The 27989-nt window shown below is 50.3% G+C and overlaps 1 protein-coding gene across 1 annotated transcript in view; it reads right to left on the reverse strand.

The window, feature by feature from the left end:
* The window catches only part of SH3PXD2B (SH3 and PX domains 2B), a 63348-nt gene that overhangs the window by 31331 nt on the left and 4028 nt on the right, over positions 1-27989 (reverse strand). Inside the window, exons 2-4 of the mRNA XM_021711013.1 lie at positions 16448-16523; positions 10383-10459; positions 1728-1819 (exon numbers count right to left, since the gene is read on the reverse strand). Coding sequence (XP_021566688.1) covers positions 1728-1819; positions 10383-10459; positions 16448-16523 — 245 coding nt within the window. The remainder of the gene's footprint in view (positions 1-1727; positions 1820-10382; positions 10460-16447; positions 16524-27989) is intronic.

Here is a 27989-nt window from a genome sequence, read left to right on the forward strand (position 1 = left end):
AAATCATTCGTCAAGGAAACCGATCGCAGCCACGGACTCCTCTATGATGGCGCACACCATGCAGCAACGCTGAGTAGATGTTTCCACTGAAAGACACAAAGCGAGAGGGGGTGCTCAGCAAGGGGTGTTAAAATGCATGGGACTAAGGATGAGGACTAAAGTGTCAGGCCTCCCTCCCCACCTGTGCCCTCACCACACACTACACAGCATACCAGCCGCTGCAGGGCCCCTGTGGGCCCAGTTGGGAGTAGTTTTCCTCTGGCCTCAGTTCCCCCCCCCCCACTCAGGTATACACACCTGCTCTCCTGGACAAGGCTAACGTCCCACGTGGCCGCTCCCTCCACCTGCTGTGTCCCCGCTCCAGGTGGGGACATTGCTTTCTGGGCTTTCGGTTTGGGGGTTCCCTCTCTGCTCCTCCCCTATTCCCTCTGGCTTCCCATCGAGGGGCCCGGGAGGGCTCCCCTGGCCTTAAAAGGGGCCCATGCCCCATCTCATTCTGGCATGCCCCACTCCACTGTCCGGGCAGCAGCGGGTGTGGCCAATGGAGGGGGGTGCTTGACCCCCAGGATGCCCCCAGCCAGCCTGTGTCTTTGTCACCACGTGGGGCTCACACCCATTTTCCTTCCCCACCTTCCCTTGTCCCCTTACTATGAAGGCAGGAGGGGTTCGAGCCCCTGCCCCTTTGCCCTCAGCCTGGGATCTGAGACTATATTGCAGATGGAGATGCAGAGTAACCTACTGTCCAGGTGAGGCCCAGGTTCCCTGTGGCAGCCACGGAGGTGGGCTGGGGTAACTCGCCCCACCCCGCCTGCTTCCAGCACCCAGCTGTTCCCTGTCAGAAGGGGCCCTAATACCCAGGAGCAAGCCCTGCCCCCCCGACCCTCCCGTTCCTCCCTACCCCCCAAGGTTCTGGTTCCATCTTTCCTCTGTTCACAAACTACCTCCGGACAGTTGTGTTGTTTTTTGTTCCATGTTCCATTCTTTGACATCTGTCATTGCTGCTGCTACCAGCGCCAAATGTTCATCCTCATCACCTCCTGTTCTGCCCGTTCCCCTCCCCCAAGATACTCTTCTGGGGAAGGGGGGCTGGGGCGTGGCAGGCTGGGTTCCCCCAGTCCCAGGGAAGGTGGGGTTCTGCCCCTAGGATGCTGCAGCAGAGTGAGGAGGGGGGCCCGAGCTGACCACAAAGGGTTTAAGGGGCCACCTTCTCCCCTTGTTCTGTTGGGGAGGGGGTAGCCATTATGTGTCCCAGCCTGGGGCTTCCCCTCTGGTTTCCTATTTGCAGTTACTTGAATAAAAAAAAATCCTTTTCTGGAAAAGAAAAATAAGTATCACCATATTTTTTCCTTTTTTTGAGAGTCAGGGCCTTGCTCCATCATCTAGGCTGGAGCGCAGTGGCGTGATCCTAGGTCACCACAGCCTCGACCTCCTGGGCTCAAGTCATCTTTCTACCTCAGCCTCCTGAGTTGCTGAGACTACAGTCATGCACCACCACTGGCTAAGTGTTTTTTGTTTTGATTTTTTTATAGAGATGAGGCCTCCCTACATTGCCCAGGATGATCTCAAACTCCTGGGTGCAGGTGATGCTCCTGCACGATCTCCCAAGGTGCTGGGATTATAAATGTGAACCACTGCACTCAGCTTACTCTGCTTTGCTTTGGGGTGCTGGACTGCAGGGTGGGGGAGGGCCGCGGGCACCATCTGAGGAAGCCCACAGATGGACTTACTCTTTGGGAGGGTTCAGGTCCTCAGGTCTTGTCTCGAAGAACTGCAGCACCTCATCACACTGGGAGATGTAGGGGGGCAGCTGGATCAGAGCCTGGAGGAGAGACCAGGTGAGCCAGGAAGGAAGGGGCGCCTGGACGCCAGTCAGCAGGCCCCAGACCTCCTGTAGGCGGGCCGACACATGGACCGTGGGGCCCACCTTGAGTGTCTGATTCTGCAGGTCTGTGGAGGGGCCTGAGAACGTGCATTTCTAAAATGCTTCCTGGTGATGCTGATGCAGTTGGTCTGGGGAACACACACACACACACGCGCACACACACACACACACACACACACACACACGCATGTATATATACATGCATATATATTACAGGCATATTTGGACAAGGGATATGTACATATTCAGACAAAATAAGACCATATCATATGCACTATTTTGTAAACTGAGGCTTTCACAACAACGAGTTGTCAATCCACGCCATTTCATTATCTGCCTAAAACACCACAAACACTGGATACTGGGTGTCCGTATAGATGGGTCATACTGTAATCAACTAGCTGTCTACTGGCGAGCATTTAGCTGTTGGGGGGGGGTCAGGGTCTCACTCTGTTGCCCAGGTTGGAGTGCACTGGCACACCGCAGCCTCGACCTGCTGGGCTCAGGTGATCCTTCCACCTCAGCCTTCCAAGTAGCTGGAACCACAGGCACATACCACCACGCCCGGGTAGTTTTTTGACTTATTGTAGAGATGAGGTCTCACCAAGTTGCCCAGGCTGGTCTTGAACCCCTGGGCTCAGGCAATCCTCTTGCCTCTGCTTCCCAAAGTGCTGGGATTACAGGTGTGAACCACTGCACTGGGCATTGCTTACATATATATCTTAACTCACAGGGTGAAGCCTTAAAGTGAAGCAACTGTGTGCTGATTTGAATAGATGTGAATAAGGAGCTGAATCATCTGGGATCCCCCCATGGCCAATTCCATGTGAGTCTGCCACAGCAGCCCATAGGTCTCAAGTGTGTCTGTGGATGGGCTGGGCAAGGAGGTGGGTGGAGGGTTCAAGGTGGGATTAGACATCTGTGTTGGTTAATATACCAACTGGTATTCAGTCAATGATTTCACAGGCATTTTCTCTGTGCCCAGTCCTGCACTGGCTTCTGTGCTTAATATAGGAAAAGTGCAGGGTACATCTGCTCATTAAAGGCTTCAAGGCTTGGTGCGGTGGCTCACGCCTGTAATCTCAGCATTTTGAGAGCTTAAAGTGAGAGGATTGCCTGAGTTCAGGAGTTCAAGACTAGCCTGGGCAACATGGTGAGATTTCGTCTCTACAATAAATAAAAAAATTAGGCATAGTGGTGTGCTCCTGTAGTCCCAGCTACCCGGGAGGCTGAGGTAGAAGGATTGCCTGAGTCCAGCAGGTCAAGGCTGCAGTAGCTATGATCAGGCCACTGCACTCCAGTCTGGGTGACAGATTGAGACCCCGACTCAAAACAATTAATAAAAATAAAGGATTTGAAACTCAGTCATGGTTCCTTGTTTAACAAATACTTACTGCAGCCCCCTCTGGACCGGGTGATGGGGATGCAGATCTGAGCATGGTAGAGTCAGCTCATGGACACATTGTATTACGAAGCCCCGTGGGGAGAGTGCACGTGCCCATGCATGAGCTGCCCGGGGCCTCTGCCAGCTGCGCCAACCTAGCGTGCACACTGTGCAGTGGGCAGGACTCTGTTCTCTCCTAGAAGGCTATAGTCTCTTGGGGCTCTCATGTGCCTTCTCACCATGTTGAGCCCAAGGGTGGAGCCTGGGGTAGAAGAGATGTGTCTTGTATTTTCTATATTAGCAGCCCTTAAAAGCTCACCACCCCACCCCCACAGTGATGTGCAAACCCTGCAGCAGTAGTGGGCTCAGATGAACTGACAGAGGTTTCCAATCAGGCACCATTTACAGGGCTTCAGGGGTATTTTGACCTTACCTGATAATTCCCCCTATTAAAATAAGTTTTGTGGTTTTTTTTGAGTTGGAGCCTGTCGTGTTGTTGTCCAGGCTGGAGTGCAGTGGCACAACCATGGCTCACCATAGCCTCAAACTCCTGCCTCAGCCTCTTGAGTAGCTGGGACTACGGGCACATGCCACCATGCCTGGCTAATTTTTTTTTATTTTTGTAGAGATTAGGTCTCACTGTGTTGTCAAGGCTGGTCTCAAACACCTGGGCTCAAGCAATCCTCCTGCCTCAGCTTTCCAAAGTGCTAGATTATAGTAGTGAGTCACCATGCCCAGTCTAAAAAAATTTTTAATTGTGGTAAAATCCACACAGTATAAAACTTACCATCTGGACCATTTAAACGTACAGTTCAGTGGCATTCTCATTTTATACAAGCATCACCACCATTCACCCACAGAACTCTTTTCATCTTGTAAAACTGAGACTCTATACCCTTAGACAACAACCCGCCTGCCCCCTCTTCCCCCTCCCCACATAGCAACCACCACTCCCCTCCCTTCTGTCTCTGGGAAGGGACTATTCCAGGCAGCTCACAGAAGTGACTCTCACAGGAGTCGTCCTTCTGTGTCTGGCCTGCTCGACCAAGCAAGGTTTATCTGTGCTAGAAATGATTTTTTTCCTATGGGGGAAATGAGGCGTGTTCTAGAAATATTCTCAGCCCCTCTGGCCCTTGCATGAACAGGACTGGTGACCCCAGCCTGGCACATCCTTCAGAATGTTGCACAGGATCTAGGATTCTGCAGCAGCCCTGGGGTCAGTCTCTTCTTGAGGATTAAACCATCAGGCCCGGGTGAGGATGAGCTGATCCTGCCACTAGAGTATTGCTGCATCTGCCTTGTGTAAAGATTTCCTTCCTTTTAAAGGCTGAGTAATATTCCATGGTGCATATCTACCACATTTTGCTTATCATTCATAGCTCCGTAGACACTTACACTGCTGCCTCTCCCCGACTTTTGAGGCAGGCTCTAACTTGAAACCAGATCCCCCCGAGATGTGACCTGCCCAGGTCAGAAGTGGAAAAACACAGTATGAGTGGGGTGGACAGGTCAGCAGTGCACCTTCTCTGGTCACTCCCTCCTCTTCCATCCCTCTGCAGGTGTGGAGGATGCTGACACATAAAAGTCTCATTGTTTACTTATTTATGTTTTTGAGTCAGGGTCTCACTCTGTCACCCAGGCTGGAGAGCAGTGACACAATCATGGCTCACCACAGCCTCGACCTCCCGGGTTCAGGTGATCCTCTGGATTGTTTGTAAACTCGAGGTCTTGCTATGTTGCCCAGTCTGATAACTGATTTCTAAATTGGCCCTTAAGTAGCTCTTGCTCTGTGGAAATCCCCAAGGGACCAATCGTTTCCAGAAAGTCCCAGTGGGGGAAGAGCAGCCATCCCTTCACCTCCCCGTTGCTGACCCCTCTTCCTTTTCTGGTTCAGAGCAGTGAGTGGTTTTCTACTGGCCAGGACTAGCTGCTGTGTGGCCCACCGCCTACGGGCCTTTCTTTCCTCTGAAATCCTGCAGCTCTCACAGTTGATCACATGACAACGGAGCTGATTATATGCTAGACTGCAGCGTGTCCTGGCTGCCTTCAGTACAGATATCTTGTGGCTCCCCCAGACTGTGACACCCACACTCCCTGACTCAGCACTCAATAGCACCCGAAATGTGTTCACGTGTCATTTTATGGAAGCCTGGGAGGGCTGGTCATTTCAGATGGGGAAATGGAGGCTAAAAGCCCAGGGCAGGTTGACGCCAATCCTTTCCCCCAAATCCACAGAAGGCAGGGGTGTGGCAGCTGTTCCTCTTCCACCTTCCCTACCTGCCTGGATGGTGCTGGGGATACCCAGGAAACCTGGTTGAAAGGATTAGCAGAACGAATGCACAAGGAAGAGGCTGGACCCGGCCTTGAGGCCAAGCTGGAGCAGAGCCGGGAGGGGGTGGGGCAGAAGCCCCCAAGTGGTCATTAGCTCTGCCCAGAAAGAGCCTCCCAGGATGCTCCTTGCAGAAACAGCAGAGCCCCAAATGGACCAGGATGGTATGGGACAATGAGGGCCACGGAAACTGCCCCATGATGCCAAGTTCTCTTCTGGTTTTGAGCTATTTCTAGGAAGTAAAAGCCAAACCAAACTCTCAAACCGTATGAGAAGCCAAGTTACTAATAAAAGGCAGTGCTGAATGCTTTGATGTTGGCCTCTTTCATGCTGGAGGAACTGGCTAACAGAAAAATATGACCCAGGGCAGAGATGCGATTTTGCTTTTGAGACACTCGGGACTGTCCTGTTTAGTCAGCAAAACTCAGTTCTGTTTCGGAAGGAATCCTGGCTCCCTGGGCAGATGTGGCTGGTCATGCAGGCATGAGATGGGAAAACAAGTCCTGCTTACAGAGGCTAACAGTCAAGGTCAGGCAGAACAGGCTTAGCTACTGTCACCTTGGATCAACCACAGTCTTCACTCATAAGCATAACAGCTGTTAGAAGTGAAGTGATTTTTTCTTTCTACTGGTGAGATGAGGGATGTTATAGAAATATTCTCAGTCACTCTGGCCCTTGCATAAACACTACCTGGTGAGCCCAGCATGGCACTCTTCAGAATGGTGCCCTGGGTCTAAGATTCTGAAGCAGTCCTGGCATCAGCCTCTTCTTGAGGATTTCACCATAAGACCTGGTGAGAATGAGCTGATCCTGCCACAAGAGTGTCGCCGTGTCTGCTTCGAGGAATCATTCATGCAAAGCAGTGTTAGATGGACAGCTGGTGTTTCAATGAGCTTACAGAAACACTTGAGAGGCTATTTATGAGGCTGCTTGATAATAAATGCTTGCGTGTGTGGCAGGATTCAGCTGAGTCATGTTTTTCAGTAAGTCTTCTGATGAAGAGAAGCACCTAAATTTAATATAGTAAGATACAGCAATCTTTTTATGCTTGGTATACTTTTCTTTAGAAATCCTTCTACACCTAGAGATTATAAAGATATTTTCCTATTTTACCTTGTAAAATCTTTTATAACATTGCCTCTTACGTTCACTTTAATTTCCTTGGATATGATTTCCTGTGAGGTGTGAGGTAGTTATCTTTTTTGTTTTTTCCCATACAGACACCCATTTATTAAGGAATGATTTGAAAGGCTGTCTTTATCAGTATCCAAGTGTCCATGTATACATAGATCTGTTTCTGAATTCTTTATTTTGTTCCAAGGGTTTGTCTGTCCTTGTGCCAACATCATACTTTGTGAATTACTATGTTAAGAAAGTAGAAAGTGTCTTCCATTGCAATATACACCTGGTAGCTAGCTTTAGGCTATCTATAGCTCTCATCTGTCTCTACCTATTGGAGACCCCAATTTCTTTTCTTTTCGCTTTTTGAGTTGTAGTCTCATTCTGTTGCCCAGGCTGGAGGGCAGTAGCACTATCATGGCTCACTGCAGCCTTAACCTCCTCAGCTCAGCTGACCTGAGTAGCTGGGACTACAGGTGTGTGCACCACACCCAGCTGATATTTTTATTTTTTTGTAGAGACAACGTCTTGCTATGTTGCCTAGGCTGACCTTGAACTCCTGGGCTCAATCGATCCTCTTGCCTTGGCCTCCCAGAGTGCTGGGATTACAGGCGTGGGCTACCACGTCTGGCTGAGACCTCCAATTTCTACTAAAACGAACTGTGACAGATCAAATTGGCTTAAGTCAGTTCACAACGATGTCAGTAACAGACAGCCAGATGTTATGTAACAGCCCATGCAGTCTATAAAGGGGAGGATCATTTCATCTCCCTACAGGAGGGTAGCTCCCTCGGAGCTGAGCACAGGCAATCTGGCCAACACAAACTCCAAGTGTCTGCTATATTTCTTATGATTCGTTACTAGCAGGGGGTGGTGACTTCGACATGGCTCATGTAACATATGCAGTTTCTTCTCCGTGGTTAGTCCCCGTGGATTCATTCTCTCTATCCGAGCACCAAGTAGATGCAGGCCGCCACTGCTACCTTTTATCTCTCCCGGATTCTAAATTTCCTTTCTAAAATCAGAAGCCCAGAAGCTGTGGAAGCCCTGGGTGTGAAGAAAGCCTGACTCTGGAGAGAAATCAGGAGGGTTAGGGAGGAAGCAGAACAGGCTAACTTGGGCTAAGAGAGCAGCTTCTAGGGAAGGTACCACTAGGAACTTCCCAGCTGCACTGGGTGACCCCAAGCTTCATTCCAGTAGGGTCTGGACTGAGGAAGGTCATCTCCAGAATGAGAATTTAATGCTCTGGAGGTCTGGAAAGGGACAAAGAAGAGAAGAGCTGGACTTTCCTGAGACCTGGGAGGCAGCAGCAATATCCTTGAACCTGAATGGCTATTCGTGCCCCTAGCCCAGCCTTTTGTCAGTATACACTTAGGAGAGAGAGAGGAGTCTGTACTTATCTGCTTCTATGAAGGACATGCTTGAGCACTTCAGCCTCCTGCATTTCTACTTTCTTAGCAAGGTCCTAAGCATATGTGAGTGCCAAGGCATCAAAGGCCTGGGTCCAGCCCTCAAACCCTCCAATACTGTTATATCAAGTCACTTTGTGGGGTCTCCATTTCCTCATCTACAGAATGGGAATAATAAAAGCCGTTCCTCAAAGTTGTTGGAGGGATCACACGAGGTCACGTCTGGCAATGCTCCATCAGAAGTGGTTCGCTGCCCTTCCCTGACATCTCCTACCACGAGGGGGGTCACTTGTCCCCACACTGCCTCCTTTTGTTAAAAATGTTTAACAGGGCCAGGCGCAGTAGCTCAAGCCTGTAATCCCAGCATTTTGGGAGGCTGAGGTAAGAGGATTGCCTGAGCCCATGGGTTCGAGACCAGCCTGGGCAACTTGGCAAGAACTCATCTCTACAATAAATTTTAAAAATTGGCTGGGCATGGTAGTGCATACCTGTAGCTCCAGCTACTTGGAAGACTGAGGTGGAAGGATTGCCGGAGCCCAGCAGTTCGATGCTGGGGTGGCTGTGAGCGTGCCACTGCACTCCAGCCTTGGTGACAGAGTGAGACTCCAACTCAAAAACAAAAGCTTTAAACAGATTTATTGAAGTATAACTCACATGCCATAAGACTTACCTATGATAACTGCACAATTCAATGATATTTACTAAATTACAGAGTTTTGCCACCATCACGACAATCTAGTTTCAGAACTTTTCTATCACCTCAGACATGTCCCCCAAACTCACCTGGAGCCTACCTCCACCGGGCTCAGGCAACCACCAAGCTGCTTTCTGCCTCTAAATATCTGCCACACCTCCTAGAACTGGGGCCCTACAGTATGTGGTCTTTTGCATCTGGCTTAGCACCTTGTTTCTGAGATTCATCCAGCTTGTGGCGTTTACTAGGATTTCACTGCTTTTCGTGCCATGTGATATTCTACCGTACAGATACTATGCATTTTCTAAACCCATCCACCAGGTGAAGAACTTGTGGACTGCTTCCAGTTTTTGGCTATTACGAATGAATGTTGCTATGAACATTTACATCCAAGTCTTTGGGTAGACTAAATTTTCAGTTCTCTTGAGCATAAACCTGAGTGGTTCTATGATACGTTTAACCTCTGAAGAAACTACCAAACTGTTTTCCAAAGTGGCTTCCCATCTGATGTCCCCAGCAGAACAAGGGCTCCGATTACTCCACGGTCTCACCAACACTTGGTACTGTCTGTCTCCCTGATTATAAGCATGCTAGTGGCTCTATAGGTTCTTAATATGGGTTTATTTTGTAGTACCTTAATGACTAACGATGTTGAGCATCTTTTCCACTAGCTAGGCGTAGTGCTGGGAGCCTGCAGTCCCAGCTACTCAGTAGGCTGCAGTGGGAGGATTGTCTGAGTCCAGGAGGTTGCAGGGAGCCGTGATTGCGCCACTACATTCCAGCCTGGGTGGCAGAGTGAGACTCCAACTCAAAAGAAAAAAAAGAAGGTATTTCTTGGTTTCATTTTTTTAGAGGAAGTCTCATTCTGCCGCCCAGGCTGGAGTGCAGTGGTGTGATCATAACTTATTGTCATCTCGAACTCCTGGGCTCAAGGAATTCTTCCATCTTGGCCTCCCAAAGTGCTCGGATCACAGGACTGAGCCACCATGCCAGGCCTGCATTTCTTGCTATTCACACCCCTGTTCCATTAGAACTGCCGGTGATTTTGAGTTGGAGAAATGAATACTGAAGATAAGGGAAGCAAAAAAAGAAAAGTCAAAAACTTCTTTCCTGACCATAGTCTCATATAAAGGCAAGCCCCTAATTGTTTAAGTCATTCAAGGGATAGAAGGCAGCTGCACTATTCAAAAAGGGTTGGTTAAATTGCTTTGGGGATATTCATGTGTAATGGAATACTATGCAGCCATTAAGAGTAGGCTCAGATGATTTTTTAATTGCATGGGGGAAATTCTCACATCAGGACAAAAGAGAAAGAGCAACAACAACAAAAATCCACGTGCAGAATGATCACTATACCATCAAGAAATGAGCATACAGAAAAGGAGGGATGGAAATGTGCAAAACCCTTAGTAATTGTTTTCTGTGGGTTCAGAGATCATGAGTGATTTTTTTCCCCCTAGTTTCTTTTAACAATGCAAATTTTCCACCATGAGCATTTGTAGCCAGAAAAGGAAAACAAACACAGCACGCACAGAGAGGCTGGAGTTGGCAATTCTCAGCCTTACCTTACAGTACTCATCTATGGGTATCAAGCGCTTGACGGCTACGTCCCGGATGTGGCTTCGTCGGAAGAGGATCTTGCCTGTGGAAGACCAGACCACACACAGTGTCAGGGGGCAGTGACAGCCCTCAGTGCCTGGGGAGGGTGTAGAAGTGACCATCCCTGTGTAGGTCTGAGTGGTGCTGTCAAACCCCTGATAGAGAACCCCATGGATAAGAGCTTGGGGAACAGCCCAGGGAGCATGTTTTGGGGAGATGGGGAGCCTGGACACAACCTAGAGGAAAAGGGCTCCCACTTGACGACTAAGGTCAGCCTGAGGTTGCGAGATCCCGCCCAACCACAGGACCCTGACTAGGGGAGCACTAAGTGCATGCACAGGTGTTCCCTCTCCAAAGAGCCAGGCTCCCTTCCCCTTCCTCCTCTGCCTTCTTCTCTGTCTCGTGTTTCCCACATCTTCATTCTCAGGGATGTTCAACCTTTTGGCTTTCCCAGACTGCATCAAGTGAAGAGGAATTGTCTTGGGCCACTCATAAACTATACAGCACAGTCAGTGTATAGACCTAAGACTTTATTTATTTATTTTTTGAGTTGAAGTCTCACTCTGTCGCCCAGACTGGAGTGCAGTGGCATGCTCCCAGCTACCACAGCCTCGACCTGCTGGGTTCCGGAGATCCTTCTGCTTCAGTCTTCCAAGCAGCCGGAATTATAGGCATGTGCTACCACACCCAGCTAATTGGTCTCGACAAGTTGCCCAGCTGGGTCATGAACCCACGGGCTCAGACAATCCACTCGCCTCAGCCTCCCAAAGTGCTGGGATTACAGGCTGGCCACTGAGCCCGGCCTATTTTTAATTGTTTTTTTATTTAAAGTTTAGAAACACAAGAACAGTATAAAACCACTGGGAAATTTGACCTTGTTTCTGTAAAACTAATCTATCAATGTCTGGCTTACTGGAAGTGGTTGTAATTCTTGGTGAGCTCTCAAGGTGCTCATAAGAAATGTTTGTTCGAATTTTGTTCTTCGTGTGCTTCATAACTGAAAACAGCTGCTCACAAATGTATGCGCTGCCAAAAGGCAATGTCATGAATAAGGTGTGATTGTGAACTTCAGAAATGGAACTATGCATGGGGTCAAACACACACAAAATGCTAATAAACACATGATGCTAAAAGATTTTGTGGGGTCGCATGACCAGCTGTCCTGGGTTGCATGTGGTCCATGGCCATAGGTCGGAAAGGCCTGCCCATGCTTTCACACTCTGTGCCTTCCCTTCTGCCTGGACTCCTCCCCATCAACCTCTACCACATTTCCAGGACGGTCTTATGTCCCCAGATAAAAAGCTCCCATCTCTCTTGGATCATACACATCCATTACTAAATTTTTTTTTTTTTTTGAGTTGGAGTCTCACTCTGTCGCCCAGACTGGAGTGCAGTGGCTGCTTCCGGCCACCGCAGCCTCGACCTGCTGGGCTCCGGCGATCCTTCCACCTCAGCCTTCCAAGTAGCCGGAATTACAGGTCATGCGCTACCACGCCCGGTTGATTTTTTTGATTTATTGTAGAGATGAGGTCTCGCTGCCTAGGCGGGTCTCAAGCCCGCAGGCTCAGGCAATCCACTCACCTCAGCCTCCCAAAGGCACGGGAATATAGGCTGAGCCACCAAGCCTGGCTCCATTACTAATTTTTATAGGACTTTGTTTTTATTGGTCACACATGCTGCACAAGAGGGACCGACTGGGCCTCAGTTCATTCTGTGGCACTAGTGTTTGATAAACGTGTGAATGTGGTTTCTGCTGGCAAAGGTGACAAAACCCTCCAATTCCTTCCCCCATTAGTGTTTGTAACAGAAGAGTCCTGAGTCTTCCTGTTTCACCAAATGCTGAGAGTTTGCTGCTTGCCCCTGGATAGAATCATCATGGGGGCACTGGGCTACCGACCTCCTGTGTGACATGTGGGCAGAGAGCATGGATCACAGGAAAAGGCAGGTATACATATGATGCCACTGAAGATCTCCAGAAAGTTACAAGACACTGATGGGTAGTGGGCGAGGTTTGTTTAAAGAAAATCAATGGCCCCAAGAGTCTAAACAGGGATGCTCTCATGGGGAAACAGCAGCAAAGCACCTGCATCAGAGATGAAGACCACCTGGCTCACCGGGGAGAGAGTGCATGAGCTCCCAGAACCTCAGTCTTCTCATCTGCACAACGAGAGATGAGTAATCTCCATGACACACCCAGCACAGGGCTGGCCCTTAGAAGGAGCTCACAAAGGGGCAATGACTTATCTTCATCAGTCAGCAGTTTAGAAGACACTGCGTTACAGGCTGTCTTTAGGAACACTGTCTTTTCCTCAAACCCCACTGGCGGGCTAATTTGTCCCTGAAATTCAGCAGAGCCAGAGTCACTGCTCAGGCCCCACCCATGGGGCAGGGACCGCGTGGCCAGCGCCTCTCTGGTGCCCAGGGCAAAGTGTTTCTGTGCATCTCGGGAAGCTGGGCGAGCGGCCACCTTCCCAGGGTGGAAAGGGTGTCGGGAGGAGAGAGCAGCCCACAGTGGGAACGGCTTTGTTTTCCACCGTGGAGGAAGGCCAAACTGTAATTCCCACTTTTCAAGAGTGCCTCAGCCAAGTTGGCTTCCCCAGCTCCTGCTGGGGTGGAAACTGCAGGCCTTCCCACCCCCGCCTCTTGCTAGCGGGTCCCGCCTGTGTTCTGCTGACGCGGCAGTCTCAGAAAGCTGACCCCCGGAGAGCTCCCCTGCTCCCCTCCTCCAGAAGAAGTGAGGGGTGGGCTCACAAGGGGAGCACCAGGGTTCTGGGGTCCAACAGGGCCTCTCTAAGCTACAAGTGAGCGCCCTGAGCAGGGACAAAGGGGCCGAGTCCCCCCACAACAGCGTTTTCATGAATTCTTGGGCGGAGGACGATTACGTAACCAAGAAAGCCTTTAAGGGCCTGGGAGAGGGTCGGCTGGAGTTCTTCCCCAACTTGGGGAGTTTTTCCAGAGCTGGTTTTGCCTTTCAACTAGTGGAGAGCTGCAACTCACTGCTTTCCTTTCCTTTCTTGAAGAGAAACCTACATTGAAAGCCCAGTTTACCTTAAATATCCAGAATGGTCATTGAAGGATGACTCCAACATATGAAACCAAAAAACTCCAAAGGGTTGTTTCTACCTTTACCGAGAAGCTGCTAAGCGCCTGGAGTTGGGTCTTGTGAAGCAGGGGTCCCTGTCCTGTGTTTAACAGACGTGGAAACTGAGGCTGGGGGCAGGGGAAATGTGACCCGCTTGGGGTCTCAAGGGCTGTCTGACTCTGATACACATGCTCTGAGCATGGACTGTGGCTGCAGCCATGGGCACGCTTGGTTTCTCTGCAAGAAAGACATTTCCAGGATGGTTGTACTTTCCCAGGGAAGGAACTATGCTAGTTTTTTCTGGCAAAGGATTCTCTGGGTGGAGGGGGCCTGGCAAACACATGAACCTGGGCTACAATGACGGTCCCTGAAGAACCCACCGACATCCCAGACCGGGGGTGAGAGACGGGCTCTTGTGTGACCTGGGGACTCTCCCCTCATCTCGAGGCCTGTTCCCTCCTCTAAAAAGGAAAAAGATCTCAAGGGCCCCTTCCAGCTCTAAATACCTACACCTCAGGGTTTGCACTGTCTGTTGGCGGATTATCTGTACCTTAAAATAAAAACGGTAAGTGCTGGACAGCCCTAACTGCCAGGTGTTTACAGAATCCTCAAGTGCCATTATTACCTCTGATTTGCAAATGAAGAAATGAAGCACTGAAGTCACTTACCCCAGAAGACAGAGTTGGTGAGGGAGCATGGGATTGGAACCTAGGCTGGCTGACTCCAGGCATGAATTTTAGAGCTGGCCTCCCCTATGTTTGAATCTTATAGTTTCTCTGAGGTTCAGTGTTCTCATCTGTGAAATGGGCACAGTGCTGCCTATGCTAGAGGGTTGTTCTGTGGAGACAGCCTATAAATGGCAGCTAATATTATTTGAAGCAGTAACTCTGGTTTGGGGAACTCTCAGTGGGGTTATGATATATACATTGGCTTTCAGCCCCATTCCTGGTTCACAACCCCAAAGCCCTGATTACAGTCTTTGGTTACAATGTTGGGTGTGTCGGGTCTCAGGGGCAGGTCTCAGAAGCAGAATCTCTGATGTCCTCCTGCCCTAAGGCAGGACTCTGATCTGATGATAGGTCTTAAGACCCTCCCCAGGCCAGGTGTGGTGGCTCATGCCTGTAATCTCAGCACTGTGGGAGGCAGAGGCGAGAGGATTGCTGGAGCCTGGCCTGGGCAACTTGGCGAGACCTCGTCTCTACAATAAATAAAAAAAATTAGCTGGGTGTGGTGACATGTGCCTGTGGTTTCAGCTACTTGGAAGGCTGAAGACGGAAGGATCGCTGCAGCCCAGCAGGTCAAGGATACAGTGGTGGTGAGCATGCCACTGTACTCCAGTCTGGGCAACAGAGCGAGATTCTGACTCCAAAAAAAAAAAAAGAAAAAAAGTCCCTCCCCAGAAAGGGCCCCACCCTATACACTGGGTGGAGAGGAGGGATGACATGAAGCTTCCATAAAAACCCTCCCCAGAGAGAGTCCCACCCTATACACTGGGGGAGGGAAGGCTGATGTCATTAAGTTTCTTTAAAAACCCTCTGGGGAGAGGGCCCGCCCTATACACTGGGGGGAAGAGTGATGATGTCATAAAGCTTCCGTAAAAACCCAGGAAGACTGGGTTTGGGGAGCTTCCTAGCAGCCGAACATGTGGGGGTTCCTGGAAGGGGTCACCCCAGGAGGCCATGGAAGCCCCACCCCTTCCACCATCCTAAGTGTTTCCCTGAGCTCTGTGAGCTGCTCCTGCAACTTAATCGAAACCAAAGAGGGGGTCATGGGAACCTCAACTTGAAGCTGGTCAGAAGTTCTGGAAGTTGGGACTTGCGGCCGGTGTCTGGGAGGGGCTAGTCTTGTGGGACTGGGCCCTCACCCTGTGGGATCTGACACTGTCTCCGGGTAGACAGTGTTGGAATTGAATTGGAGGACACCCAGCTGGTGTCCTCTGCTTGGCGTGTGGGGAAAACCCCACATGTGGTCACAGAAGTCTCCCATGTTCATGATAACTGTGTTTGGGAGAGTCGTCCCTCAAGGACCCCCTTTTGGGTGCTGAAGACTTTTCACTACGCTTTTTAAGGAAGGGGGGGCACCGAATGCCTTGAGAACGGGGACTGGCCCTAACTGCCTTCAATCCTCCACAACAGCTGGCGCGGAGCCCGGCACTTTCTAGAATCGCTGCCCGAGGATGTCCTGCCCTACTCCCCAAGCCTGTGTATGTGATAAGCTGTGTTATCCCTCCCATGCCCCTTAACAGAGGGAGATTATCCTGGATTAGTCAGGTAATCATCATGGGAGCCTTTAAGAACAGACAGCTTTCTCCAATTGGTGGCAGAAGGGGGTATCAGAGGAGGGGCTTATGTGATGAGGAATGCAGGAAGCTTCTAGAAGCTGAGAGGGTCCCCGGCTAGCAGCCAGCAAGGAAATAGGATCCTGATTCTAAAGCTCCATGAACTGAATTCTGCCAGTGATCTGAGTGAGGCTGGAAGTACAGATGAGAGCTCCGCTCTCCTGGCACCTTGACTTTGGCCTTGAGGGATCAAAAACAGAGAACTCGTCGAGGCTGCCTGGACTCCTGACTCATGGAACTGGGAGATAACAGATGGGTGTCTTAAACTGTTAAAGTGGGGGCCATTTGTTATTCAAGAATAGAAAATTAATAATGCAGCTACAATGGTAGAACGCACTCACCACAAAAACATTCTAAGTTCTAATTATCCCCATTGTAGAGATGGGAGAAACTGAGGATTCTAGGGTGAAGGGTCTTCCCACGCTTACGCAACTAGTGAAGGGTGCAGCACCTGATTCCAAAGCCCACAGTCTTAGTCATTAACATCTACAAAGGGCTGAGGTGCTGGGGACTGTGTCCCTGATGGACGAGGACAAGCAGATTTACTGTCCTGAGATCTGGGAGACGCAGAGCCCCCAGAGCCCTGGTCTGAGAGCACACGTCTCACCCACCTGGCAGGAAGGGAATGATCCTCTGCTTGGGGTCCTTCTGTCCTCCTTCCATGGGAAACTTGTCCAGCATCTGCATCTAGATGGCAAAAGAAAACCAAACACAGAAAACCTCTCACAATACAATAAATGCATCTCTGACATTTTAAAGCAATTATGTGAAATATGTGATGGGATATGCAAAAAGTTCACTGCAGTCAGCTTTTCAGAAACCCAAGCTGGGCCAGATGCAGTGGCCCATGCCTGTAATCCCAGCACTCTGGAAGGCGGGGGTGAGAGAACTGCTTGAGCCTAGGTTTGAGACTAGGCTGGGCAACAAAGTGAGACCTCATCTCTACAAAAAATAAAAAAATTAGCCGTGCATGGAGGCGCATGCCTGTAATCCCAGCTACTCAGGAGGCTGAGGCAGAAGGATCACCTAGTCCAGGAGGTCAAAGCTGCTGTGAACCATGAATGTACTGCCGCACTCTAGCCTAGGTGACAGTTTAACTCCAACTCAAAGGAAAAAATAAAAAAGAAAGAAATGCAACTCAAACTGATGAAGAAGGCAATTCCACTTGGATCTAGAAACCTCATGAAAACAATTCTTGGCCGGGCTCAGTGGCTCAGCCTCTCATCCCAGAACTTTGGGAGGTCGAGGCAAGTGGACTGCCTGAGCCCAAAGGTTTAAGACCAGCCTGGGCAACCTGGCGACACCCCATCTCTACAATAAGTAAAAAAATTAGCCGGGCATGGTAGTGCGTGCCTGTAGACCCGGCTACTTGGAAGGTTGAGGTGGAAGGACCTCTGGAGCCCAGCAGGTGGATGCTGGGGTGGCTGTGAGTGTGCCACTGCACTTCAGCCTGGGCGACAAAGTGAGACTCCAACTAAAAAACAAAAACAAAAAAACAATTCTTTACACCCACAGCCACCAGATCTGTGAAAGTTCAGAGTTGGGGGAGACCCTTCTCATTTTCCTGGGGTCTCTGGCCTCAGGTCCTGATGTCTGAACAGTACCCTCAAAGCCACGGACAGTGGGTAATCCTGTTTCCTCAGAATTACCAGGTTAAGGGATGTGCCGCTGAGGCCCGATCAATCCGGTTCGACTTGTGCCTATGAAGCCATCATACTTCCCTGACCGTGAGGGATTCCCCAGGTTGGCTCGACAGACAGGTTTGTGTCTGGTTCTGTGCTGGATGGACAACCAAGGAAAGACTCACGGTCCTGAGAAGGGACTGGAAAGTGAGTGCATAACTATAAGGCGGTGTCAGGAGAGGAAGGTCTGGGCCACTGTGGGGTGGAAGGCGATGGGGAGGAGTCCCCCAGAGAAGACTCTTTCATTGTGCTCCAACATTTCAAGGACTCTTCAACATCTCCAACATTTCAAGGACTTAAAAGTCACAAGCATCTGCTGCTTACCTCCCCTGTCTGGTTCTGGGAAACTGACATAACGTTTTAGGGCTTCACCTTTACGTCCGCCATACGGATACCAGCTCGCGGTACTCCTTTATGGGTGGGAGCTGGGCCCAGGGAGTCATTAATGCTATCATCAAATATTTCTGGGCCGAGTGTGGTGGCTCACGCCTGTAATCCCGGCACTTTGGGAGGTTGAGGCGAAAGGACTGCTTAAACCCAGGAGTTAGAAACCAGCCTTGGCAACACAGAGAGAATCTGTATCTACAAAAATAATTTTAAAAAATTAGCCGGGTGGTGCATGACTGTAGTCTCAGCTACTTGGGAGGTTGAGGCAGGAGGATCTTCTGAGCCCAGGAGGTCGAATCCTGAGCCTGGAGAAGGGAAGAAATTTACCCAGGGGCCTGAAGCCAGGAGCGCAGCAGAGTCAGAGACCAAGGCCATGCTATCTCAGTCAGCTCATCACCTGCCTCTGAGATGCTATGGAGATGATTAAAAAGTCCAGGACTGCTTCTCCAGGCTGGAGCGCTGGCCTCTTCCATGGTTCTATGTGGTGTCCCTGGATGAGTCCCAACAGGGCTGGGCGCTCTGGAGGCTGCTGGGATGCACAGGCTTGCTCTAGAAGCTTCTAAGCCCACTTTTTTTCTTCTCTTTTTTCTTCTTGGTCTTCAGCTAGAAGTTTATCAATCTTTATCTTTCCAAAGAACCTGTGTTCAGTCTCATTGATTTTCTCTATTTTTCTGTTCTCAATTTATTATTTTCTTCATTTTGGTTGTGTTGGGTCTTCACTTTCTAGTTTCTTATTTTTCAAATTTCTAAAGTTTAATTTAATTTTTTTAATTGACAAGTAATCACTGTACATACTCTTGGAATACACAGTGATGCTTCAATACACACAATGTATACAGTGATCAGGTTGGGGTAATTGGCATACCCACTGCCACAGACATTTGTGGTTCTTTGTGCTGAGAACATTCAATATGCATCCAGCTATTTGAAACTACGTAACATGTTACTGTTAACTGCAGTCATCCTATGTGGTACAGAACACTAGAGTTTATTCCTCCTATCTGGTTGAAATTTTGTATCCTTTAACAAATCTCTCCCCACCTTCACAGTCTCCACTATTATGTTCTGCTTGTTACTTCCATGAGATCAACCTCTTTTAGGCTCCACCAGGTGTCTAACTCGCTGTGCCTGACTTGTTTCACTTAATGACCTCCAGTTCCATCCAGGTTGCTGGGTATGTCAGGATTTCATTCTTTTTCAGGGCTGAGGAGTACTCGAGCAGGTATACACATCACATCTTCTTTATCCTTTCATCTGCGGATGGATACCCAGGCTGATTCCACATCTTGGCTGTTGTGGGTAGATTGCAGTAAACACGGGTGTGATGTCTCCTGGACAGACTTCCATTCTTCTAGGTGAATGCCCTGATGGGGGACTGCCGGACCATACGGCATTTCCCTGCAGTTCTCTGAGGAACCTCTATACTGCTTTCCATAGCAGCTGCGCTAGCGTGCACGCCCACCAACACTGCAGAAGGGCTCCCTTTTCTCCGCATCCTCCCCAGCATTTTAAGCCTGTGATTTTAACTGTGGCTTCAAGTCATTGCTCTGTGCTGCATGGGGAGGTAGAAATGCTTAGTCCACCATCATCAGAGACTGGCGAGGCCACTGTGGAGCCTTGCTGGAAAAAGCAGGCTTCCTTTTCTGAATCCAAGAGCTCTTCAACGCCAGCACATAGTAGGCACTCAATAAAAGCGAGCTGAGGCTGGGCTTGGAGGCTCAGCCTGTAATCCCAGCACTTTGGGAGGCCGAGGCAAGAGGATTGCCTGAGCCCATGGGTTCGAGACCCGCCCGGGGAACTTGGCGAGACCTCGTCTCTACAATAAAGTCAAAAAAACGAGCCGAGCGTGGTAGTGTGCGCCTGTAGTTCCAGCTACTTGGAAGGTTGAGGTGGAAGGATCTCTGGAGCCCAGCAGGTTGAGGCTGCGGTGGCCGGGAGCGGCCACTGCACTCCAGTCTGGGTGACAGAGTGAGACTCCAACTCAAAAAAATAAAAAAATTAAAATAAAAGTGAGCTGAGCCAGATGTGGATGGTGGGGGAGGCTGTGTGTGTTGGGGGACAAGGGGCACGGGGAATGTTATAACTTCTGGTTCATTTTGCTGTGAAACTAAAACTTCTCCAAAAAAATAAAGTATATTAGTTAAAAAATAAACGTCCTGAACTAGTGCCTGTAGCTGAGTGATTTTTTGGGAGGCAGCTTTAGGAGATGTTTGCTGAGTAATTCTGATGAGTAACATTCATATTACTAATATTAAGTAATCACTAATGAGTGATCACTACCAACATTAGTGTGGCAGGAGACAGCTAGCAAGTCCTCTCACACACGAGTTCATCTGACCTTCACAGTAACCCTGTCAAGCAAATGCTACAGTACCAAGTCACAGATAAGGAAACGGCATAGAGAGGACAGTGCACTTTCCTGAGGACACACAGCTAAGTGGTGGTCCAGGAAGTCCAAGCATCCTTGTCGAAATTCTGTTCTCTCCCCACGGCCACTCTCTGAGATGGCTCAGAGCATCATGTGAATATGAAAACCAGCCTGAGATGAGGCAAATCTGACTTCTGCACATGTGAACAGCTTTCTTTCCCAAAGCAGAGAGCTTCATCAGTCACAGCTGCAGTGTTTTAGAGATTGATAGGTTTTGCCTAATGCTATCTTCTTTTTCCATTCTCAATTCTATTTGTTAAGACCATGCTGAAACAGCCTAAGAGGAAAAGCGTGTGTGCGTGTGTGTGTATGTGTGTGTGTGTGTGTGTGTGTGTGTGTGTGTGTTTTAAAGAATGCACTGGTGATCCATGTACCCCAACACGACCACGTCCATGCTCTTGGGCTCCTCCTGAGTCCCCGTCCTGAATCCTTTGTGTGGCCTCTACCGCCTGGTCACCCTTTGTCCTGACTTGCTTTTCTCCAGATAAGCACGGCCCAAAATGCTGACGTGTCTCCCTCAGTGATATTTATCTATTCGAGGCAGATCTGAGTTTAAAGGCTGCAAAGTCTAACCACAGATATTGTCCCTGGGGACCAGACAGCCTGGGGTTCAACCCTGCTGATTCCTCATGCCAGCTGTGTGTCCTTGGCCATATGCCTCTGTCACTGAGGCTGCCTGACCATCTGCAGGGTGAGGGTCACAGGCTGCTCTGCAGGGGGTTGTGAAAATGAACACCGCGTATAAACGCTCGTAGAACACAGCAGACGGTCAGCCAGGCATTCCCACCCCCTGCACTCATCACCCTCCTCTGAGATGCTATGGAGATGATTATTGATCATGTCTTTTTTTGTTTGTTTTTTTGAGTTGGAGTCTCACTCTGTTGCCCAGGCTGGAGTGCGGTGGCACGTGCATGGCTATCACAGCCTCAGCCTGCTGGGCTCAGGTGATCCTTCTGCCTCAGCTTTCCAAGTAGCTGCAACTATAGGCACATGTCACCATGCCTGGCTAATTTTTTTTTTTTTTAGATGAGGTCTCGCTAAGTTACCCAGGCTGGTTTTGAACCTGTGGGATCAGGCAGTCCTCTCACCTCGGCCTCCCAAAGTGCTAGGATTATAGGTGTGAGCCACCACACCTGGTCACCATGCTATTTTGAAAGCTATTTAAGGCCGGTACAACGGCTCACGCCTGTTATCCCAGCACTTTGGGAAGTCAAGGTAGGAGGACTGCTTAAGCCCAGGAGTTAGAGATCATCCTAGGCAACATAGCAAGACCTCGTCTCGACCAAAAAAGATTTTTAAAAAAAATCTGCCAGGCTTGGTGGCTCAGCCTGTAATCCCGCACTTTGGGAGGCTGAGGTGAGTGAATTGCCTGAGCCTGTGGGTTTGAGACCCGCCCAGGCAACTTTGCGAGACCGCATCTCTACAATAAGTCAAAAACTAGTCGGGCATGGTAGTGCGTGCCTGTAGTTCCAGCTACTTGGAAGGCTGAGGCGGAAGGATCGCCAGAACACAGCAGGTTGAGGCTGCGGTGGCCGGGAGCGGCCACTGCACTCCAGTCTGGGTGACAGAGTGAGACTCCAACTCAGAAAAAAAAAAAAAAAACAACCCAAAAAAACTCAGCTAGGTGTGGTGCTGTGTGTTTGAAGTCCCAGCTACTTGGGAGGCTTGGGGAGGATTGCTGTGGTGAGCTGTGATCGTGCCACTGCACTCCAGCCTGGGCGACAGAGTGAGATCCTGATTTAAAAAAAAAAAAAAGGAGAAAGAAAACCATTTGGGATAACTTTTAGTAGTCTGTGGGTTTGTGTGTTTTTAAATTGTGTTAAGTATACACAGCATTCAAGCTGCCATTTCGACCACATGTATGCGTGCAGTTCAGTGGCACCAAGCACCTTCACTGTTGTGCAACCAACCCCACCATCCAGCCTCAGAGCCCCCCATCACCCAGACCTGAAACTCTGCATGCAGGAAACAGGAACTACCCCCCATCCAGCCCCTGGCAACTACCACTCCACTTTCTATCTCTGTGAATGGGACTTCTCTGATGTCACCTAAGTGGACTGTACAGTATTTGTCCTTTTGTGAATAGCAAACTGTCCTCAGTTCATTCTGTATCACCAGAATTTCCTTCCGTTTAAAAGCTGAATCATATTCTATTGTGAGGCTATGTTTTAAGGTTGGCAAGAATCCCTCAGACTGTCCAGGTGCCTATGTGGCTGGGGCAGGGCTGTCCACTAGAACCTTCAGCAGTGATGGCGATGTTTTCTGTCTGTGTTGTCCAGTCTGGCAGCCACTAGCCCAAGTGGGTTCTGGATTTCAAAATCTTATTTAGCCGGGTTCGGTGGCTCAGCCTGTAATCCCACGCTTTGGGAGGCTGAGGTGAGTTAACTGCCTGAGCCTGCGGGTTCGAGACCTGCCCGGGCAAGTTGGCGAGACCTCATCTCTACAATAAATCAATAAAATTAGCCGCGTGGTAGCACATGCCTGTAGCTCCAGCTACTTGGAAGGCTGAGGCAGAAGGATTGCTGGAGCCCAGCAGGTCAAGGCTGTGGTGGCTGGGAGCGGCCACCGCACTCCAGTCTAGGCGACAGAGGGAGACTCCAACTCAAAAAAAATTTTTAAAAATAAAAATAAAATAAAATAAAACCTTATTTAATGGATTGAAATGCATATTTAAATGGCCTCATGTGACAGTGGCTACCGTACCAGTGTGGGGCTGGACCACAACATACCTCCTCTTTAAGCCACACCCAGTTGTATTTTGCTTTCTTCTTCTCGTGTCAGCATTACCTGCCATCAAGGAGACCATTTGAAGGATGAGGACTGAGTGCAGGAAGCTGGGAGGTCAGAGCCCTGTGAGGTCTTGCTGCAGGGCTGGTCGTGGTGTGTCCCGGGTGCCACAGGCTGCTTCTAGACAGAGAACTACCATGCTTGGCACCCTGAGGTCACGAAGGAGGTGCTTCTGGGGTCTCCAGGAGGGTCCCAGGCCCAGAGGTCTGCCCGGCTAGGTCCAGTCCTAGATGGCATCCCCGGTAACGAGAAAAGCCCCCAACCAGCTCCCCCCAGATGAGAGCAGACGTGGCACTCAGGGCGGGGAGCGCTGGAAACCAAGGAGGACGATGAGTCATTTTGGGGGTAGGAGGGAGAGGGAGTCACGTCAAGCTGCCACATCACAGGCCTCTGAGGCGTGAGAGAGAACACCCCATCAGCAGTTTTCAAGGCGCCACCTGTGGTGGAGGGAACGAGGGACGCGCCGTCCAAGGCAAACACTGCGGAAATGGGTGCGGGGCTGCATTGTGGTTTGTGTTAGCAGTGGCCATTGAGACTGGGCCTGGGAGGTGTATACTCCCTTCGTGTCAGAGAAGCCCCATGTCCCAGAGGGGCCAGAGCAGGAAATGGAGAAAGCTTGGGGGTGTTACATGCGGTTGCAGGCTGGCAGGAAGTCACGTGGTCTCCAGGGCAGGAGAGTTCGGGGCCCTAGAGCAGCAGGGCACCTGGGCCTACTCTGTTGCCTGTGGTTTGTGGTCTTTGGGCATTTCGTCCCCTCAACGAGCTGGTCTCAATGCCAGTGTGCCAGTTGTCCTGATGACAAGTCACACACTGGCTGCCACCAACCAGCTCACTTCTCTCCACACTTGCTGCTGCCCCCAAGTCTGGGGGTGCATTTTCTCGGGTTCAACCCTCTCATTAGTCTGTCCTTTCTTCTGCCCACCCTGTCCTCACTGGTATGTGGTTGGCACCTGGTAGGTATTTATGCAAAGAATGAATTAGTAGGTTGTGCATGGTGGCTCACGCCTGTAATCTCAGTACGGAAGATTAACTCGGAAGGCCAAGGCAGGAGGATCACTTGACGCAGGAGTTCAAAGTCGGCCTGGGCAACGTAGTGAGAACCTGTCTCCAGTTCAAAAAAAAAAAAAAAAAATGTGTGAACGAATTAATGAACAAGTGATTGAGAAAAACTGGCTAACTGATTTGGTCAGCCCTGTCTGGAAGAGGAGAAATGACGTTCCAGGCAGCAGCAACAGGGCCTCAGAGGTCCTGAGTTGAGTTTAGATGTGACTATCGCGGTAATCATGCCGCTTTTGACTTGAGAAATGAAGAGCTGTTAACTGTGTGGGAGGGGGCAACCCATGTTTCCCCAGCTACACACCACGCAGGGGGCACACCCCGATTTCAGGAGACAATGTCAGGGGTAAAAGCAAGTCTGAGGCTGTGGCACGGGCAGTCTCTGGATGAATACAGTTGGTGGCATCTCGGCCAGGTGCTGGCTAGGGTTTTGCTGGGGGCCTCTGGCCAGCGAGGCTGCCTAGGAGAGAGAGTTCTTCGGTTCTGCCACTCCTACATGGTCTCCAGAAACTACAAAAGAAAGCACTCCCTTCCCTTCAGTCTCCACAGAGGAGCATGGGGGCTTCTGAGCAGACAGTCCCAAAAGCGCATGGGGGGCTGTCATACTCCCAAGTTGGCAGAGGTGGGAGGACCAGGCTCTCAGGAAGGGACAGGCCAGTTCTGTCTCAGCTGAAACTGGAAGCAAGTGATTGTTTTTTTGCTGCATGACCTGGGACAATCTCTGGAGAGATGGAGAACAGATCAAAACGCCAGCTCCAGGTCAAGCACAGTGGCACACGACTATAGTTGTAGCACTTTAGGAAGCAGAAGCGGGAGGACTGCTTGAGTCCAGGAGTTCAAGGCCTGCCTGGGCAATATGGTGAGACCTTTTCTCTACCAAAAAAAAAAAAAAAAAAATCAAAAAATTAGCCAGGCATGGTGGTGCATGCTTGCAGTCCTAGCGACCTGGGAGGGTGAGGTAGGAAGATACCCTGAGCCCAGGAGGTCAAGGCTGCGGTAAGCCGTGATTGTGTCACTGCCCTCCAGTCTGGGCAACAGAGTAAAAACCTGACTCAACAGAAGGTGCGGTCTCTGCTCTGTGATTTGACATGTCTGGAACAGCTCAACCCCAAGCCTTCTGCCTGCAATCCTGCTGTCCAGTGCAGGAGAGGGGCTGGAAGGGCCATCCTGCATCCCTGAGGCATGGCTCCCCCAGCTCACGAGTGCTCCTCTTACAGATGTGGTTGGCACTCCTCCTGAGGGCTCTGGGTGGGCAGTGACTCCACCAACTCTGCGCCCACCTCTGTCAGAGTTCTGCAGGAAGCCCAGCTAGGGACTCCAGCTCTCTCCCACCCCACCCTCTGTGTGGAATGCCCTCCCCCAGTTGCTAGACAGGCAAATCCTTATCCATTTGCCAAGGGCTGCTCAGATGTCACCTCCTCCAGGAAGCAAGCCTTGCCTCAGCTTCCGGGTGAGGAGAGGGGTCCCTCTCTGAACACCTAGGTCTACCTGTATGTGGAAGGACACATATGTATTCCCTGACACTGAGGGCCTGAACGAAACAGAGATTCAGCAGGGTAACTTATGCCAGCCCAGGGTCCAGTTCAGTACATATTTGGTTATGTCTTCTGTGAGGGAAACCCTGGTTCCCATCATGGCCGTGACCCCTGGCCCAGGGGACACATGAGCCAGCGGGAAAACTCAGAGGGCAAAGGTTGCACAGCACAAAGCGGATCTTTGCCCGAAATCATTTGCAAAGCACTCCCGTTCTGCTCAGAACTGCCCTGGGGAGCACCGACTCTGCCTGCATCTTACAGGGAGGAGGCAGATGGGCCTTAACGAGGGGGCACCATGGCGGGACCTTCTGTGGCAAGTCTATCTCTGAACAGACAGGTTCAATGGCAATCCAGGACCTCCAAGAGGCGGGGAGGTGTAGTGGTTAGGCGCACAAGCGTCAGACCCAGCCACACCTGGGCTCAAATCCCAGTCTGCTGCTTTCTGGGCTTCAGTCTCCCCATCAGTGAAATGGACACAATACTGATCTCATGCCTGTGAGGATTAAGTGGACGGCACATAAGATGGGTGCCAGGCACATTCCAGTAATCAACTGCCGATACCACTACCACGTGGCACAACCAGGCCATGTCTCCACTAGGCGCTGCCCTCAGCTCTGGGGCATTCCAGTCATCCCCAGTGCCCCACTTGGATGCCATTTCCCTCTGCCATTTTCTGAAGGACTCTCCAGTCGAGGTCCAGGCTAGGACAGCTCAGAGAAACTAATGACCTGCCCAAGGCCACAGCTGGTAAGACAAAGGGAAGGACCTGACATCGGGTATCCTTCTTCCAAGCCCAGGGCTCTGTTCCATCCCTTGCACCCTTGGGTGAATGAAACGCATGACCAGATGCCAACTGGCTGGGCAGGTGTGACTACCTAGGACTGTCTAAGATAAGTGAGTCAGGAAATCAAGTGAGAAGGTGAACTCTCTTCAAAAAGACCTTCTTGCTGCTGATGGTGAGTTTCTCTTCCCATCACGGAGCCTGGCCATGCTCCAACCACCTGAGTGGCCTCCTGCAGGCTGCTTCCTCCGCCTGAATGTCCTGCCCCCACTAGAGTAGGCATTTATTGCTTCCTGTCATCTACAGGCGATTTCCCTGATATCCTCTGGGGAAACTACTACAGCTCTGTTAGTCTATATGCAGGGCACTGACTCTTTCAGTTTCTGAGCTGGGTCTGAATGGCCTGGTCATGTGACCCAAGATGAGCCAATGAGATTTCAGCTTCGACTGTGGGAGTGTCTTCTTTTCCCCTGAAGTCACTGTGCTGATCTGTGGAGCTGTGCCTGCCACCACGCTGGACACCACCCAGCCTGGACACAGAAAGCCAAGAAGTGGAGAAAGACAAGTCCTCACTGACACTGTGGCCCCCGGGTCCAGTCGCACCTGAAGCCAATCCCGTTAGACTTCTCAGTTACATTCAGTTAATCAATGTCCTCTTTGAATGATCCATTTTGACTAGGTTTCGGACATTTGCACCCAAGACAGCTCTGATGAAAGCAAGAGCTCATGGCCAGCAAGTGGTAGGAACTGGGTGATAGTCCAGCTCTGATTCCAGGATCCTAACCACTCTATTAACCGGCACCCTCTCTTCCCCTAGTTTTCACGCCAGTTCCCAGCAACAGCTACACCCAGCAATAATCCTAACAGCTGACATTTGCTCTATGCTCAGCAGCCCAGAAATGGCGCTCATATACATCATTGCTTTGTTAAAAAAAAAGAAAAGAAAGAAAAATTGAGGCTGGGTGTGGTGGCTCCTGCCTATAATCCCAGCACTTTGGGAGACCGAAGCAGGACTTGAGCCCAGCCTGGGCAACACAGTGAGACCTCATCTCTACAAAAAATCCAAAAATTAGCTGTGCATGGTGGCACACGGCTGTAGTCCCAGGTACCCAGGAGCAGATCACCTGAGTCTAAGAGGTTGAGGCGGTGGTGAGCACTGATCATGCCACTGCATTCCAGCATGGGCAACAGAGTGAGACCTCCAATCAAAAAAAAAAAATTGAGATTTGCCTTGCATACTAACAAAGCAGCCCTTTTAAAGTGTGTATTGTAGTCGGGTTCGGTGGCTCAGCCTGTAATCTCAGCACTTTGGGAGGCTGAGGCGAGTGGACTGTCTAAGCCCGCGGGTTTGAGGCCCACCCGGGCAACTTGGCAAGACCTTGTCTCTACAATAAATAAATAAAAATTAGCCAGGCGTGGGAGTGCACGCCTGTAGTTCCGGCTACTTGGAAGGCTGAGGCGGAAGGATCACCGCAGCCCAGCAGGTTGAGGCTGCGG

This window comes from Carlito syrichta, unplaced genomic scaffold, assembly GCF_000164805.1.
Source record: "Carlito syrichta isolate Samal-C Ts95f unplaced genomic scaffold, Tarsius_syrichta-2.0.1 Scaffold301812, whole genome shotgun sequence".
NCBI classification, from domain to species: Eukaryota; Metazoa; Chordata; class Mammalia; order Primates; family Tarsiidae; genus Carlito; species Carlito syrichta.